The sequence below is a fragment of the Triticum urartu genome, chromosome 3A (assembly GCF_056163025.1).
Source record: "Triticum urartu cultivar PI428250 chromosome 3A, HENAU_Tu73, whole genome shotgun sequence".
NCBI lineage: Eukaryota > Viridiplantae > Streptophyta > Magnoliopsida > Poales > Poaceae > Triticum > Triticum urartu.
Genome location: NC_141875.1, coordinates 742,576,573 through 742,595,520, shown reverse-complemented (window position 1 = coordinate 742,595,520; position 18,948 = coordinate 742,576,573). Strand labels below are relative to the sequence as shown.

The 18,948-nt window shown below is 43.8% G+C and overlaps 1 protein-coding gene across 1 annotated transcript; it reads left to right on the top strand.

The window, feature by feature from the left end:
* Window positions 1-14,182: 14,182 nt before the first annotated feature.
* On the top strand, window positions 14,183-17,725 carry LOC125546381 (pectin acetylesterase 5-like). Its single transcript, XM_048710637.2, has 11 exons — window positions 14,183-14,632; window positions 14,810-14,942; window positions 15,401-15,480; window positions 15,556-15,645; window positions 16,339-16,463; window positions 16,542-16,602; window positions 16,864-16,917; window positions 17,014-17,091; window positions 17,174-17,279; window positions 17,372-17,517; window positions 17,615-17,725. Exons 1-11 carry the CDS (start codon window positions 14,333-14,335, stop codon window positions 17,723-17,725), a joined length of 1,284 nt encoding a protein of 427 aa, XP_048566594.1. The 5' UTR covers window positions 14,183-14,332.
* The last annotated feature ends 1,223 nt before the right edge of the window (window positions 17,726-18,948 follow it).

Below are 18,948 nucleotides of genomic sequence, written 5' to 3'. Positions count from 1 at the left end.
ACCCTTTCATGATGTAAGAAATTATATTGCATCCATGGTTTAAAATAAGCCCATTGAGGGTAACCAATCATACCTGATGAGAAATTCCATGGCATAGGCATCAACGACATTGTTGAAGAAAATGGATAATGTGTGGACCAAAGATGTTGAAACCTTTGGCTTGGTCCTTCATAGTTTTCACTCTTTTCCTTCTTCACATTTGCCGCACTCCTTGTAAAGGAAGCTTGCACATAATTCTTATTTTCAATACTTCCTTTGGGAACCCATGCCATGTTTCTCTTTTCAAGTTCTTGTGCACTAAGCTTTTGCAACTTCTTCTTTTGCCAATATGATAAGCCGAGTGGGCACCCCGGCTGCGATTTTGTTTGAAGTAATGTCAATTCTTGTTTTACCTTATGCACTCTCAACTTCTTCCCTTCAGATTTGGCACTTGATTGATTTGCCTTATTGCCTTTTGAGCCAATGTCGACACTTTACTTGGCTCTTTTTCATTTGAGATCATATCTGAAGTGGCACTCTTACGACCATCTCGTTTGACGCGGTAGACTTGCTTGACCACCTCATTCTTGTTCATTGAGCTCCGGACCGATTCCTTATGATTGAAATTGTCTTTGACATGTGATTGTTCAAATGTTGATCTTTTTGGAGCTGCATAATGTTTGTGAGATGATCTAAAATAAGATGAAGAATGCGCCCATGTATCATACCTGTCCCACGATGGATATGGATTTACATGGTCATAGGAAGGTATCCATGGCATTGGCATTGGCGGCACAAAGTATGGATATGAATATACCGCATTAGAGTTCTCATTTTGCCAATACCGATCCTTGGGTTTGCGCCTATGGGGTGATCTTGATGCCTTTGCATTAGTTGGACGATAAGCACTGTTCTCCTCACTTATCTTCTGATATTTTTCCAATAGTTGTGCGAAAGTGACTTTCGACTTTTTATCTTTGTGCTTACGTCGGCCTTTATTTTCTTTGGTTGTGCTTGCACCGATCTTTGGATTTTCTTGTTGCCCCCCAGTCCTTGGCATCTCCATTGTAACTCCGATGGAATTCTCGCCCTCAAGATTATGTTCATTATGCTCTTCAATAATTTCTTTACTTGAAAGCTTGATCCCATCACTTGCAGTTTTTACCTTCTCTTTAAATGGATCGGCTTGAAGCAGCCGATGCAAAAACCTTTTACCATTGGGACCAATTGGAATGGACTCGTCATTTCTTGGTGTCTCAACAAATTTCAATCGTCCTTTATCAATGGCCGATTTAACTATTTGACGAAACATGTTGCAATCCTCAATACTATGCTTGAACGAATCATGCAACTTACAATAAATTTGTCCTTGGATAGATGTCTTGACATGGTGATCAAGAATTCTAATGTAATTATTTTTCAACAACAAATCAAAGATTTGATCGCAAATGTTTGAATCGAAGGTATACGTTTTGTTTTTAGCCGATCTTGGTGTGCGAACGGCTTTGTAAGTAAGCAAATGAATGGTTCAGATTTAGAATCTCCCCGTTCGGCTATGCATTGTGTTTTACACCCTATCTCCGATGTATTTGGATAAGATATTATATTAGCATCGGATTTCTCAAAAGAATTTGACCTTGGCTTTAAATTTCTGAAACGAAAATAGTTAGAATACACATGTCTCAATTGAGACCAAGTGCAAGCCAAGTAAGAAACAAGGAAAGCTACCCAATTAGATATGAAATTTTGATAAAACAATGGGAAAAACTTTGGCTGCAATAATAGGTCACTATCGGTCTTTATAAATGGCACAATAGATTGACCGATATGTTCTATAACAGTTTTATTGCTAACAAGTAAATTTCCCTTCGTCATTGGTCTTTCAAAATTACTTATGAGAATTTCTCTTATAGAAGCATCAACGATAAAGTTGCAACCAAATCGGAAGATAGGTAAATCACTTGCCAGACATACCTTTTCAAACACATTGGGAGAGCATGATGGTTGTGTTACTTGAACGATAGGTTGTTCCTCTTTCGAATAGCTCCCCAACACCTTGTCATCCTGTTTTTCTAGAATAGATTCGACATACGTAATATTTGATTCGGTCTTTTCAATAGCCGAATTAACTTTGTTATCTGAATCACCATCTTTTTTGATAATTCTATCCACACCCAATGCTTTCTCTTTTTGACATAATCTAGCTTGAATTGCAGCAGAATTAATAGGCTTTCCCTCTTTTATTAATTCATGTAGAACAACATTGCATTCGTCCTAAAAAGACGTAAGATTTTTCTTAATGACCCAATCTGGATAGAATTGCCCCCCGACACTTTTAGACTCTTTTGGTAACGATGTCACCAAAATTCTGTAATTTTGCAAGGGAAACATTGTATGCTACGATACTAGGTGAAGACACATGTGATCCTATAGAATTTTCACTTATTCGGCTATTAGCGTGAAGGTGCGAAGCCGAATTATGAATACCCATAGTTGCATATGGTGCCAAACAATTAGTAGCATGAGGTGTAGCATATGATGATTGAGGGTAATTGGCCGGATAACTAGTAGTAGCATAGCCAATTCCCGTATCCACCGGCATGTTTTGATTAACATATTGCAAGCTAGTTGCCGATGAATAAAAATGTGAAACACTTTGTTGCATACTATCAGAAGTTCCTATGTGAAGTGTTTCAACTTGATTAACATAACTCATCATGTTGTTCATCGGCATATGGATTTGTGGGGCTGCTGATGCATGAGAGTTCGTATACATATGTTCCATGTTGCTAAAATTATATGAGGTAGAAGCATGGAGATTTTGTTGCATCGCCTCTTGCACATAATTAAATGCATGATTGATAAAGCTAGGGCTAGCCGATACATTATGCTCATTAAACGATCTAGCAACAACATATGCATTATTTGCATCTACATAAGTGAATTGGGTATTCATGTTACCTTTGTAGATTGCAAACCCTAGATGACGATCTCTTCGTAGCAAGAACGGGCCGGAGACCGTTCAAAGCTTCGATCCTTAGCGGAGTCGCCAAAAAGTGTGTTCGCACACGAATACTTCACCGTGTACTTCCAACGCCGAGGGTGATGCACCGCAGCTCACGTCGAAGGAGACCCGCCGAAAGCGCGGTACGCAAGACAATCCGGCGGGCGCTTTTGTAGACCCGAAAACCCACGCGCCCGGAAGGGACCCCGTCAGGGCGCGCGGCGGCTATGGGCTGCCCTAGGTCGGCTTGACCGCCCCTAGGGCCTCGAGGTTCGCCGCCCTGCAATGAAGAAGAACAAACGAAGAATGAGAAATAAGAAGAATTAGGGTTGGCTTCGATTGTGTGTTGTTGTTCAATCAGCCGTCACCTCTTATCTATATAAGAGGCGGATGGACTTCCCGTACAAGAAAAGGACTTGCCTTGCCGTCCAAATCATCAAAATCTAACCAAACTCGGACTTCTCACGACCTCCGGCCCGGATGATCCGGCCTAGCCCAGTTTTCTGATAGCAACTCACTGTTTTGGCTCTAGAATCCACATACGACCTTGGATTTGGACGTTTTTATATCAAAATCAACCGCATCGACGAGACGCACAACTTTAATGTTGAACACTTTTCGATGTGAGGCCATCTTGATGGTGTTTCGGGCCGTTTTTCTAAAGTCTGTAGTAGAAAAAGCTGTCCGGACGTCCGGACTTCTATCCGGATTTTCCGGCCTCCACCCGGATCATTCGGGACTGGACCCAGATCATCCGGCTTCATCATAAACCTTTTGTTGTTTTCGGTGCTTCAATTTCCCGGATGATCCGGGCCCTGGCCCGGATGATCCGGCCAAACACTGCTGCAGCGCACGATTTTGCCTGTAACTTTCGCATACAACCTCGGATGGGGACGATTCTTCTATAAAAATCGTCTGTTTCGACGAGACGAAGAACTTTGCAGTTGAAACTTTTCCCATACGAGACCATCTTGGGGGCGTAATCAGCCGAATAGTATTCTGAATACAAAATCCGAGTACTTTGAACAGAACTTCGGCCTTAGAGATGAGACCGGATGACTATGGCCCAAATATCAAAGTTTTTCCTTTTGACGATACGGAACTTTCTCACTTTGAGCACTTCTCCATTTGAGACCATCTTAATTAAGTTCTTCACCGTGCCAAAATCTGGTGTCAACACTAGAAACCTGCTGGCAGGTCCCAAAACTGGAATGGTTGAAGTGCTGGGCGGGCCAGCCCAGATCCTCTCTCGCTCTCAAACCCTTGCGAAAGCTCGACAACTTGATGCAACGTGCGTCATATAGGATTTTCCAGCTGCTTGATTCTATTAGTATATATGTATGCCTAATCGGCGGGGGACCCGTGTGACCGAACCGGCTGCAAATGCTCAGGGCCGGCCCTGAACCACAGAGAATAAAAATACAATTTCATGGCTACAATACTGGGCCGGCCCAGTATCACCGCGCTAGACGTGAGCCAGAGTTCTGCCTTGTAGTAGGTGATAGATCGATTCTTACTTAGCGCAAAAGGTGTCGTTTACTAGGTGCGGTGTTTCTGGTGTGCCCGTAAGAAGTTCTGGCTTAAGTGGCGGATTGGCCTTATTTTGGTCGCATGAAGTGGATGTAACTTTGAACAACTATTCAGATCAGCATATAGATGTAAAGGTAGAGAATGTGGGGTCGGATCGCAAGACGTGGCATTTCACTGGATTCTATGCTAAAGCCCGTCGAAGTGATAGAGCCCAAAGTTGGGATCGATTGAGGCAGTTGAATGCACAAAGCTCTTTTGCCGTGGCTATGTGGTGGAGACTTCAATGAGATCACTGATAACAGTGAGTATTTCGGGTCACATGATAGAGCGGAGTGGACGATGGCAGGTTTCCGCGAGGTGATAGCGGATTGTGATTTCCATGACTTGGGATTCACGAGTATCCCTTACACGTGGGATAATAGACAGGATGATGATGCTAATGTGAAAGTAAGACTGGACCGATTTCTTGCAAACCCGGCCTTTTTGAGCTTGTACGAAGCAACCAGAGTTCGGCATGTGCCTTCCCCAAGGTCGGACCATTGCTTAGTGTCAGCCCGCATTAAGAAATTAGATGCGGATGATGGGGGGGGGGGGGGGGGGACAACGTCGGTTTATGTATGAGGACGCGTGGCATCGGGAAGAATCTTACGTATCCGCAGTGGAGAGTGGCTGGATGCATGGGACGGGGAACTTTTCCCTCGGGGACCTCCAAAGAAATCTTGTACACATGCAAGGACACCTCACTGACTAGAAAACAAAGAAATTTGGTGATGTCAGAAGGAAACTGAAGAAGCTGAGAAAGGAATTTGAGAGGGAGAAGAGTAATTCCCTGTACAGGGGATCATCTCAGCGGGAGAAGGATCTTGCCAGGCAGCTGAATGAGCTTTTACTGAGAGAGGAAATAATGGCGAAGCAAAGATCCCGAGTCAACTGGCTGCGTGCGGGAGATCGGAACACTGGATTCTTTCATGCACAGTCTACTGCTAGACGCGCGCGCAACAGGATCTCGGCGCTGGTGGACTCCAATGGACAGGTCTGTGAGAGCAAGGAGGCCATCCATGAAGAGGTCCAGAATTTCTATACCAATCTCTATACGGCACAGGAAGAATTAGTTATAGACGAGGTGCTGCATCATGTTCCGGCTAAGGTAACTGAGCAGATGAACGAGCGGCTGTCGAGACCGTTCAAAGAGGAAGAAGTGAAGGCAGTGCTATTTGGAATGGCGCCTTCGAAGGCTCCGGGCGAGGATGACTTCAATGCAGGTTTCTACCAACGGCATTGGCACCTAATCGGGGAGGATGTGACTGCTGCTGTCCTCACCTTCCTGAATGAGGGACAAATGCCGGAGTCGGTAAACAGGACTATGATTGTTCTAATACCAAAGGTTAAAAATCCTCAAAACATTACTCAATACAGACCCATCTCCTTGTGTAATGTTATTTATAAGATGTGTTCGAAAGTTTTGGCTAACCGTCTTCGTGAGATTTTAGATGAAATCATCTCTGAAGAGCAAAGTGCCTTTGTGCCAGGACGGCTCATAACTGATAATATCTTAACGGCATATGAGTGTGTCCACGCAATGAAGAGGAAGAAAGGGAAGCAGGGATGGTGTGCAGTTAAGATCGATATGATGAAAGCATATGATCGAGTGGAGTGGGACTATCTACAAGGTATCATGGTCCAACTCGGTTTCTCTGAGGACTGGATATCTCTGGTGATGAAATGTGTCAATTCTGTATCCTTCCAGGTCAAAGTTAATGGGGAGCTCCTTCCTTCTTTCCACCCGTCGAGAGGCCCGCGTCAAGGTTGCCTGTGTCCCCTTACCTGTTTCTGTTATGCGGGGAGGGCCTTTCATGCATGTTGAAAAACTATGACGGGGGATGGATTGACAGAGGCATTAGAGCAGGATTGAGGTCCCCATGGATTTCACACCTGCTATTTGTGGATGATTGCTTGATATTCATGAAGGCAGATAGTAGAAGTGCAGTACGTCTCAATGAGATTTTGACTGCCTATAGCCTTGGCTCAGGTCAAAATGCTAATAAACACAAAAGTTCAGTGTTCTTCAGCCCAAAGTGTGGGGCATCGACGAAGAGAGGTGTTAAGAATGTACTGCAGATTTAGAGAGAGGCCCTCTCAGAGAAGTATCTGGGCTTGCCAACCGCAGCAGGGAGGATAACAGACCAGAATTTTGAGCATATCGTTGAGGCGAAAGGTCTAGGGTTCAAGGATGGGATTTCCGGAAAGCATCGAGTGCGGGGAAAGAGGTGCATATCAAGTCAGTGGTCCAAGCACTACCGGCCTTCTCTATGAGTTGTTTTAAACTCACTAAAGTCTTGTGCGGTAGAATTATGACAGTAATGTCCAAATATTGGTGGGCAGGATCTCTTGACAAGAAAGGTATGCATTGGCAAGAATGGCCGAAGATGACTACCCCGAAGTCTAAGGGGGGGGGGGGGGGGGGGGCTAGGGTTTCGCGACCTGGAGCTCTTTAATGATGCAATGTTAGCCAAGCAAGCTTGGCGACTGCTAGTAGACCCAGAAAGTTTATGTGCAAGGGTCTTGCGAGGCCGCTACTACCCAGAGGGGAATTTCCTTCAGGCTGGGTGTCCGGCTAGCTCATCTCGCACTTGGCGGGCGATTTTACAAGGGCGGGAAGTTCTCAAACAAGGTTTGATCCGCCGGGTGGGGAACGGACAGACAACTGAGATTTGGCATGACCAATGGATAGATGGAACGACCTCAATGATGCCGATCTGTAGGTTGTCTAATGAACCTTTGCAGCTCGTCTTTGACTTGCTGCACGAGGAGAATGGGCAGTGGAACATGGAGCTGCTACAGAAACTATTTTTGAGGACAGATGTCGACGCAATTTTGAACTTGCCGAGACCAAGGACAAATGAAGATGATTTCTGGGCTTGGGCCTGGGACCGATCTGGCGTCTTCTCAGTCATATCGGCGTACCGAGTGCTAAAACAGAAAAAGGACGAGGGTCACAGCTTGGCGGGCAGTTCATCGGGAGAGGAAGAAAGTTGGAAGCGTCTATGGAAGCTGAATGTTCAACCCAAATTTTGAATCTTCTGGTGGAGGGTGATGAAAGGTTTCCTACCTGCCAAGGCGGAGCTCGTAAGGAGACATATTGGCGAGGATGTGATTTGTGTGCTGTGTAGACATGAGGATGAGACTTTGTTTCATTCTCTGGTTACCTGCACCCATGCACAAGTGTTCTGGGCAGAGGCACATATATTTTTTGGCTGTAGCCTCCCTACGATGCTACCTTTGACTTGGACAAGGGATCTACTCGACCCCAGCTTCATTGCAAAGGAGGATGCAGCCATTGTAATCTCAGTGATGTGGGCAATATGGAGCGACCGCAACAAGTATACTCATGAAGAGCGGCAGTACCAGCCGCTCAGGTCTATGGAGCTAATACAGGAGCACTTGAGAGCTCTGAATATACCAGCCAACGACACAGTCGCACATCGGCGTAAAGAAAGGTGGAAAGCCCCGGCAGAAGGTGTGGTGAAGCTAAATGTGGATGCTGCAACTGATGCTATGGGATGCAGAGCTGGGACGGCGGTAGTTGCAAGAAATCACAAAGGAGAGTTTCTGGTAGGGAGATATGTCTCTTATGAGGGGCTCACCGATCCATTTGTATGTGAGGCGATGGGGTGCAGAGATGCTATGTTGCTAGCTATGGACAGAGGATGGCCTAGAGTGGAGATCATATCAGATTGCAAACCAGTAGTAGACGACTGGAACGCTGGGATACACTGTTCGGTGAGTGGTCCTATCTTCAGAGAGATGTCTTCCTATCTCTCGCTTTTCCAGGGGGTAGAGATTCAGCACAATGGAAGAGAAGACAATGAAGTAGCTCATGTTTTGGCTAGGCATGGTGTTACTGCCGTGAGGAGCAGTATGACCTTTTTTATCCCCCTGTTTTCCTAAGTGCAGCTTTGCACTCGGATTGTGTACGGTCTATGAATGAATAAAAACGCCTAAGGGCCGTATCTCAAAAAAGGTGCGGTGTTTCTGCAACCACGCTCAGCTGCACCCCGTCGATGAACAGTAAAATTGTAAAAAAGCAAAGAAGATCATAAAATTCTGAAATTTATACACATGAAAATTGAGAGAAACTTCTAGGTGCGTGCAAAAAGTAATAGTGTTTGGACATTCAAGGAGCTCATGGCAAAAATAACAACTTTGGCTTCTCAAAGAAACAATCAAAAAGTGCAATGCACATACCGGATTTTTGTTTTTTCACAAGCTCCTCAAATGTCCAAACACCTTGACACTTTGCACGCACCTAGAAGATTCTCTCAACTTTCATGTGTAAAAATTTCAGATATTTGGGAAATTTGTTTTGCTATTTATTTTAAATTACAGCTCGTTAGATGCGGCTGCTCCTGGCTCAGACATGGATTTCTGTCGTTTACTGCATTATTCGTACACGACACCTAAGCATATATTCCCATGGGCTGCCCCATGTAACTTTCTGGCTCACCTAAGATTGTTGGGTGCAACTAATTGGAGGGCACTCCTCACTGGGTGTCCCCGTGGACACTTGTTCTGTGTGGGACTGCCCCAGCATGCCATGAGGCGCATGCTAGCGCCGCCACATGTCACGTGCTGGTTGCTTCTCGCATCGGGATGCTTTTTCTTTGATTTTTTCTTGGGGTTTATGTTTTTATTTTATTTTCATTTTTAGTTTTTTCTTCAGCTTTTCTGGTTTTCTCTCTGTCAGAAGCATGAAAACACGTAATGCTTTGCGTGAAGCACAATTGTGCTCCCGCGTGAAGCACAATTATGCTTATCACGTGAAAGCATAACTGTGTTTTTTTTTTGAAAAATGAAGCATAGGTGTGCTTCTGCGTGAAGCACATTTGGTTTTTTCTGAAAACTAAAGTATAGTTGTGCTTTCGAAGTCAAGCATAGTTCTGCTCTTTCGAATGAAAAGTACAACTGTGCTTTCCGAAAACTGAAGCACTGATGAGCTTGTGAATGAAGCACATATGTGCTCCACATGAAAGCACAAATGTGTTGTGCTTTTACCAAAAAGTGAAGCACAGAATGTGCTTTCGCATGAAACACAATTGTGCTTCCATGGTATTTTCTGTTGTGTTTCTTTGACAATTTTCTTTATCAAAACCTATCAACATAGGATCTGGTCTCCTAGATCTTGACACCGGGAACACAACGTTGAAAACAATTCGTGATTTGGATGTATGATTCAAGAGATAAAACATTTGAAAAAGGTGAATCTACGAAGAAAGCACAAACAAACCGATCTGTGCCTCCACGTATGGGAAGACATCCCACCACAAATTACCAAGTTGCGACAAGTGTCTTATATGCAACGCGTCACTTCTCACCAACACAAAAGGGACAGTGACCTTTACAAGCGTACCCTTCATTATTGATTTTGAAGATGTTTTTACAATGGGCCCCTGTTTTCGCTTGCCTGAGAAAGCCTTTGTTTCCGAGGCCTAAGAAACCCGCCATGTGTGAACTTTTGGTAGCGGGTCTTTTTGGCCCATCTCATCAGCGCTATCTGATTTTTGGGAGAAACTAACCAAGGGTTATCTCTTGGAGGGCAGCCGCAAGGGCCATTTTTTGGTCTAGGAGCGCGCCACGTGGTGTGTCCAGCTGCCGCCACGTGTCGTGTGCTGGGTGCTTCCTTTGGATTTCCGTTTTTATTTTTCTTTACGCGTTTTCAGGATTTACATGGGTTTTTTCGTCTTTTCAATTTTTGTCAGATTTTCCCTAGGTTTTGGAGATTTTTTTTGCGAAACACTATTGTGTTTCTCAATTTTTTTTGCTTCCATGGGAAGTATAGATTTGTTTTAGCGAGAAGCATAGATTTGCTCCCACGCGGGAAAAAAATATTGTGTTTCCGTGAGCTGTGATTCTTGGAAAAAAGTGCTTTTATGAGAAATACAGATTTGCTTCTCGTGGAAGTACAAAATTTGCTGGAAAAACCACAACCATGCTTTCGGACTCCAGTTTTTTTCTTCTTTTTCTCGGTGTTAGTATTTTTTTTTCAGTTGCCAGTTTTTCTATTTTCGTTTTTCTTTTCGGTATCATTTTCCCAGTTTTTTCCTTTTATCATGAAAAATAAGTTCATTGAAAACCTACTAACATGAGATTTGGACGTGAGAAATCCAACAATGAAAACGGTTCAAGATTTGGACGCATGGTTCAAGAGATAAAACATTTTGAATAAACAAATCGATAAAATAAAGGGAAAACATTGCATGTGCATCACTTGTAACACCAGAGGTGGGGTGACCTTTAGAAAGGGGTAACCCTTAACTTGTGATTTCGTTGATTTTTTTACATGAAGAGAAAGGTGTGATAGCTCTCGGGTGCAGGGACACCCTCTATAAATAGTAAATGCGAAAAAAGTCAAAATATGATGAAACCTTGCAACATCAAAGATGATCAAACGTTTTAGGTTCTCGCAAATTTTAATAACAAAATATCAAGCAGAAGGTGTACACATGAGCTTCTCATTTGGGTGCTAAACGTTTTAGGTTCTCGGAAATTTTCATCACAAAAATTTGAGCACAGAATCTTTTTTCTTGTTTAGAGCTCCTCGAATGTTTTTTCGGCATGAAAACTTCCAAGCACCTACAAACTTTGATCATATTTGATGTGGCAGAGTTTCAGATTTTTTTATTTTGTTTTCTAGTTTTTTTGAATGTACTGTTCATAGAGGGTGTCCCTACACCCGGGAGTTGAAAAACCAGTCTCCTACGTGAATGGTACGGGGATGACATAGACGAAAGGACTAAAATGTACTCAACTTTCTTGATGTAAGTTGATGTCTGATCTAGACTTGATATGCATTGTCTCTGTACAAATCTCAACCCGTGGAGACATCAAACCTCGATTTAGAAATGAGAAAAATCTATCTGGGGTCATTTGGAAGTAGCAAAACCGTGGAAAGGTACGATAGCTTTCCAGCTCGTTGGTTTGGCGGGGTTTGCGAAAGAGGAGACGAGGAGTTGAGTGGAGTGCAGCACGAGTACGGCATTCTTTAGAAGAGCAAGAAGCAGCTGCTGCTGAAAACCAAGTCATGCAACCTCCGCTAGTGCAGCACACAGCCACACCATTTTTGGCTTACTGGCAGCGTGACGCGACGGCCATGGTGCTGAGGACAGGGGAGCCGATCCTCCACCTGGAGCAGCGCCAACGTCGTCCACCAGACGACCGTGTCCTCATGCTGCTGTACGCCGTTGGCCCTCTCCGTCCAATGCTGTTCGGCGTGCCGCAGCCAGAGCCCGTCGCGCTCACCCTCCTCGCAGCCGCACAGGAGAAGGGAACAGTGTGCTTGGACGGAACCCCCGCCGGGGTACCACCTCACATCCATCTGCAGGTACGTGCAATCCATCCTTCCAATATTCCCTGAATCTTTTTCCCCTCTATATACATGGGACCCACTGATCAGACCAGTGGGCCCATGGCGGGAGAAGATGGCGCCATCGACTGGTCAAACCTGACCAGTGTGCCCATGGGACCCACTGTTAGTGACCCAACGCTGTACCGCTTCGTCTTAAGTGAAGGCGCCATTTACTTCGTATGTTTTCTTACTCAGAAAACGTATTTCTCGCTGAACCGTTTTCATTTTAGAGTTAAAAAAAAATCAGATTTTTGACTAAACTTTAACTTCCCTTACTGTTTAAACCGCAACTCCAAATGAATTGATTCTTTTTCTGACATTCTTCAATTTTCATCTAGTTTATGTCGGTATTTATTTCAAAAATTTCCAAACAACTTTTTTGTGCTGTTTTGTATTTATGTGGTAATTGCATTATTTTGAAAATAGGAAAAATGGAGGGAAGATGATTTTTACAAAATCATGGAGTGAATCAACCTTTCTGCAGACCCAAGGCAAGCATCTTGAACAATTGATATGATGATTGCTTGCTAGAATTTAGAATATGTTTATGTTAATTCAAATGAATTTGCAAAGTTGATAATCATGCATGTATGATGACTAGCTAATGTTTTGATTTCACTTAAACATGTAACATTTGTGGATGTGGTTATTGCCTCGTGCCACACATGCTTTATTGGATCAAACCAAGTGCTATCCAGACACGTAAGATGAAATTGACACATGGACATGACACAGAGGCAAAACTTGACACATAGACATGACACAGAGGCAAAAATTGATGAGGTAACATTCAGTCATATCAATCCATCCACGTTTACAACGGCATGACCATCTAGATTGGTCATAATCAGCTAGAAATAATTTAGTCGACCACTGCTGCCTGCTTTATGCCCATTTCGTATAAGGCAATTACGACCTTCCTGACCAAAATGGTCGTTATGGTTTAGGGTTGGACCCTCGCAAACAGCTTACGACCAATTGGTTTCAAATGGTCGTAGATTTACGACCAATTCACCCAAGTCACTAATAGAAGGTCAAAAGTTGACATATTTCTTGTAGCGGCAGCGGTGGCGAATCATCCATGCTTTGTTGAGCTGCCATTGTTGGCATTTATTTATTTTTCTTTCTCTTTTGGGCTTGATCTTGGAAGTTGCTTTATAATATAAAGCGGGGAAACCCTTTTTCTGCAGGTCGCTGCTGTTATGGGTGTGTTCATGCCGTCGCTGGTACTGTACTTGCATGCGCATGTATGCATGAAAGCAAGCTTAAGCACGATTACTTCTTTGCTAATTAGTAATTACCCCACGTACGTATCCAATAGATCCTTGGTAAGAGACAAATATGAGACCAGATTGACTACAAACCCAATTGCTATACTCTAACCAGAGTACATAAGAACAATGTGTAAAATTCTTGCCTCCTCTAATCAGAGATTCAGAGTACATGTTTGAATTTCTTTTTGTCAGAATTTCACCAAGGTCGATTGGTTTATTTCCATTTGCTTATAGTTAAACTTTCTTTCTACTATTTATTTTTGTTACTATTGAACATGTAAACCAGAGGACAGGAGTTTGTCGAATTTAGCTTCTACTAATGCCTGCTAAAAGTTCCCGCAGCAACGCACGGGTGTCATCTAGTTTTTATAAAGTGGGCTCACAATATGCAACATCAAACTTAAAAAAAGAACTTTCAACTGCACGGGTTCCAAATTTTAGAAACCAAATCATTGGGTCTGCCATGCTCGCACAAACTTCATGGAATTGGATGATAAAGTTTCCGAAACATTAACTTTCAAAAGTTTCATGGATAGTTTTCAGAAATTTGAGGATAAATCGCGAGAGATGGAAATTTTCGCCCATTTTGTGAAAAACCTATCTGTAGGAATTGTGAAGTAGCATTTTGGATATTAGTAGTTAGTTAGCTAGCTTAGTGCGTGGAGTTAGTGGTTAGTGGTAGTGGAGTACGACGTGAGACCGTGCGTGGTGGCTGGCGTGCGTGCATGAGTTTTGTGTACGTGTTATTTAAGTGATCAGATGAATGAGAAAAAGTTTAGGCCGTGAGGGCTGAGGAAAAATGTAGCCTATGTGGTTTTCATCCGGAGACAAGGCAAAGCTAGCTTTGTCCTTGATGAAGTGTGTGTCTGTATTCGTGAGAGAAGAAGAAAGAGTTGTGTGAGGCAACGTGAGGAAGAACAAGGGAGCAAGGAGCAGCTCCAACAAAAGGGACGATTGCTTTCCAGCTGGAAGATTTGGCGGGGTTTACGAAAGATGACGAGGAGTGGAGTGGAATGAAAAACGAGCACTGTGTATTTTAGAAGAGGAAGAAGCAGCAGCTGCCGCAACCAAATCATGCAACCTCCGCTAGTGCAAGACACATCCACACCATCTTTAGCTTACAGGTGACGTGACGCGACAGCCATGGACATGGTGCCCGCTTCAGCGGGGCCGCTCCTCCACCTGGAGCAGCGCCCACATCGTCCATCAGACCACCGCGGATGGTGGGGACTTGCGGCAGCAACCCTGCTCCTCATGCTGCTGGTCACCGTTGGTCCTCTCCGTCCTAAGTTGTTCGGCGTGCCACAGCCGGAGCCCGTCGCGCTCACCCTCCTCACTGCCGCACAGGAGAAGGGTGCAGTGTGCTTGGACGGAACTCCATCGGGTTACCACCTCCAGAGAGGCTCCGGTGACGGCTCCAGCAGCTGGCACGTCCATCTACAGGTACGTACCATCCAGCCATCCATCCAATGTTCCCTGCATCTTTTTCCCTCTACATATCTTCTTTTTTGCGAAATCTCCTCTATATATCAAAAGACATGCATGATGGGGATGTCTAGCAAGTTGACTCAAGGAAGGGCAAATAGTTGATGGACTTGTTTGTTTCTTTTAACAACCAAGGGAGGAGGCTGGTGCGGCACAGTCAATGATTGTTCCAATCGTAGAATGTCTGATCTCGGTTCGTCTAAATTCATGAAACCGATTCACTTCGCTGGCGCTGGAATCCTCGGCAGTGACCACCTGCAAAATCCTGGTAATCACCAATACTTCTGTTCCACACACCAGTCCATATCTATTTAATTTGTTCCATTTTTTCATGTCCTTCTCTCTGTTTGCCTGAATATTTAATACTTCTTGCTATGCCTTTGCACTAATTGTCATCAGCGCAAATCAACCTGTGGTTGAGTTGGTTAGGTGGACAGTGATATCCCCAACCCACCAGGTTCAAATCTTGGTGCTCGCATTATTTTTGAATTTATTTCAGGATTTCTGGCGATGCGCTTTCAGTGGGAGGAGACGTTCCCGTCGACGACGAGGCGCCTACGATGACTTCATAAATCATAAGATGATATGCCGGCTTAGTCTTTCAGAGGTGCTCATAGGGGTAGGGTGTGCGTGTGTGCGTTCATAGGGGTGAGTGTATGCGCATGTATATGAGCGCTTGTGTCTGTACTGATGCTCAAAAAAAAATTGTCATCAGCATGTTATTAGATTTCTACAATTGGAACAAAGCCTACGTGCGATACTGCGATGGAGCTTCGTTTTCAGGGGATGCGGAAGGTCAAGCACAGGTGATTTTTCTGGATTCTGATATATGTGATGTCGTTGTTTCGGTTGCTTCAGGAGATGTTTTCGTAATGGTGTAGGATGGAACCATACTATACTTCAGAGGATTGCGTATCTATCAAGCGGTTATTGACGAACTAATGGAAAAAGGACTTGCCAATGCTACACATGTCATATTTGTTGGAACCGCAGCCCTCTCTCACACACGGCTAGAAGTAGAAAAAGATACAAGACACAAGAAATTTCGGGCCGGCGCACGAACGCCGTCACAGGCGCACGAGCGCCCCAATCCTTTTCCTCTTTACAGTGGCTACATGGCTACCCTCGACTCCATACCGGCGCAACTCGATCAATACATGGAGGAGGGGTTTTTATACCCGTGCACACACACCACACGGCCGGCACACCCGGCAACTAACTCACGCACTAAGCTAACCACTACATGCACGATTCATATCCATGCATGACCACATGACTCGCCGGGCTAGCCCATGCATGCACTAGCATGACCCGGCCAACCATCTAGCTAGCTTGCAACTAACTCCCTCCAGCCGCGTGCACGCCGCACCTGACTCCAACAGATCGCAACGGCTCCCCGCATGCAGCTCCTCCACTTCACGAACGCAACCACGGGCTCACGCCGGGGGACACACATGCTACGGACTCAACCTGGTCATCTTCATGCCAGTCGCCATCGCCGTGTGCATGGCTTATTGCCATCAATACTTAATTTACTGGGCTAATATAAATTGAGCAAGAGCCATTAGTACAAAAGTTGCATTCTGTGCTACAAATGTTAGTTGTGATTTGTGAACAAGAACCATGTAAAAATGATTTTTTTTTCATATTTCTACGCCTTTCAGGCCATCCTTACAGGTTGTTCTGCTGGTGGTCTAGCAACGATAGTGCATTGCGACGATTTTAGTGCACGATTTTCTCACAAGGTTTCGGTTAAATGCCTTGTCGATGCTGGGTTTATTCTTGACGTGTAAGACTCTTGAAAATAAAATAAAAAAGTAACCCACTAGCATGGTATCTGAACTAAAAGTGCCACTTTTTCTAACAGAAAGGATATATCTGAACAAAGGTCCTTCCGATCTCTCTATGGTGGAGTCGTTCATCTCCAGGTTAGCCACTGGACTTGCTTAAAACTTTAATAGCATGCCTTATTTTGTAACCAAGATTTCTAGTTATCTTTTCCCCCTTTTTGCACTTCTCAAAAACACGACTTTTAGAAAAGGCTTTATAAAACTCTTGAGTTTGCAAGTGGTTAGTTGTGCAACAGTCGGTAAAACACACAATATTTTTCTGTCCATGTGATGATGCCACTTTGTACTAAATGCCACTGAGTTTCTTCTGTATCTCACAAAATTTGCTAATTTATTTAGAATGTTAGACAAGTGTTGCCCAAGGACTGCCTTACCAACAAAGAGCCAACTGAGGTAGTTTCAACTGAATAACATGATATGCTTCGCACTCTTAAGCATGCCATCAGGTTATGCTAGTAAGTTCGTTAGCTGAAATAATTGTGTTCCTAGTGTTTCTTCCCTGCGGAACTTATTAAGAGCATCCACACCCCCATGTTTATTGTCAACTCTGGGTATGATCCAGCGCAGGTAATTTTATATTTTCTTCTTCTCGTTCTTATTTCTACTCCATTAAAAGTTTCACCATTTAATTGCTTATCCTTCGCTATAGATACGAAATGTGATCGTACCAGCTTCGTCGGCTCCTGATAAGTCGTGGTTGAGTTACAAGGATAATATCCGGAACTGCAATTCCACACAAATTGATGTTCTTGATGGTTAGCTTAGCTTGTCAATTTTTCACTCTCATTAAGCATCAATGTTTTTCCCTGTTTGTGAAACTCTAAATATTCTGCTACCGCATCGATAGGACTAAGGACCACGATGGCTGATGCACTAAAGGTTGTTAAAGATAAAGAGGACTGGGGATTTTTCATCGACTCATGCTTCACTCATTGCCAAACGGTCCTTGATGTCTCATGGAATTCACATAATTCCCCGAGGCTTGGAAATAAAGTAGGCAGTTCGAAATCCACAATAAATCACATTATTTGCTATCCCATGTTGTTTCTTGGATTGATATTGTTTCACTACCATCTTATATATGGAGCAGACCATTGCAGAAGTTGTTGGAGATTGGCACCGTGGAAGGACGCAAGGAGTGAAAGAGGTTGACTGCAAGTATCCGTGCAACCCAACATGCAATAGTCAGTCACCTTTATGATTTGGTATTACATTGCATTGGTTGAGGTTTACTATGTAATGTAAAGAGTGCAAGAAAGAAAGAGAAAAAACAGCAATCATCAAAGTGAAAAGTAATGATCATATGTAATAAAACAAGTGTGGTCAGATGAATGATGGTGGATCGTGTGAAAATGTCCACGGAGCAAAAAAAAAATGTATTTCAAGCACCAAATCAGTATGGAAAATTTCCCAAAAATGATGAGTTATTCAGTTAATCTATCTTTCTATATACCAATATATCTATCTATTATATATAAAATGTACTTTACGGGCTAACCAGAAAAAGCATAAATAGCTTAGAAAAAGGACAGAAACTTTACCATCTCCACCATACGTCGCTCGTGCAACGGTGTGGCTCATGGTCTTGCTCAACTTGGTTATAACAACAAGCGCACTGCAGTGTGGCTTAGATCGGTTCCCTCTAAGATTGATTTGCTGTATTCAAACGATTGTAACCACACTGGTTAAGCAATGAAATCTCTTTTTTCTCGCAAAAAAAGCTTAGAAATTACCACAAAAATTAGAAACATCTGACCATTTAATAAATTGACTGGAACTCTGTAGCTTTTCGATATAAATTAAAGAAAATTACCCACCTTTGCCATTACATAACCCACCGGAGGTTACAGATTCCACGAGAAGTTATTTTCCTTAGGTTGCCCTCACGTCTCCCATACCTAGCTGATGGACTAACCTAAGAAATCTATCTATCATACCATGCACGACCTGAGCACCTCCATGAACCCATGACCTAGGCGCCTCCTCCCCCTGCTGATCCATTGATTCATGTGTCGCATCCTCATGGGAGCTGCCACAAACGCTCGACCTGGATGCCCCAAGTCACCTTACCGAGCTATTCCACCCCTCCCTGACCTCCATTGGTTCCTCTACTACGCCCTCTTGTGAGCCGCCACAAATGGTCAATCTGGGAGCCCAATCAAGCCTCCTCCCCAAGCATCAATGGTTCCTCTATTGGACCCTCAGGGAACTGAAGTCTGCACGTGGTGACAAACCACATCTATGGTCCACCGATACCATATCATCGCGTCTTGCATCATCGTCTTTGATGGAGTTACAAAATGTAATTTCATGTAACTCCCCCTTTGATTATTTCCCACCGTTGATTTTAATTAACAAGGGCATTACGGTCCTTTTTTCCAGTAACTTTGTCAATTCGCTCTGTCAATCCCTCGCATGTCGTCC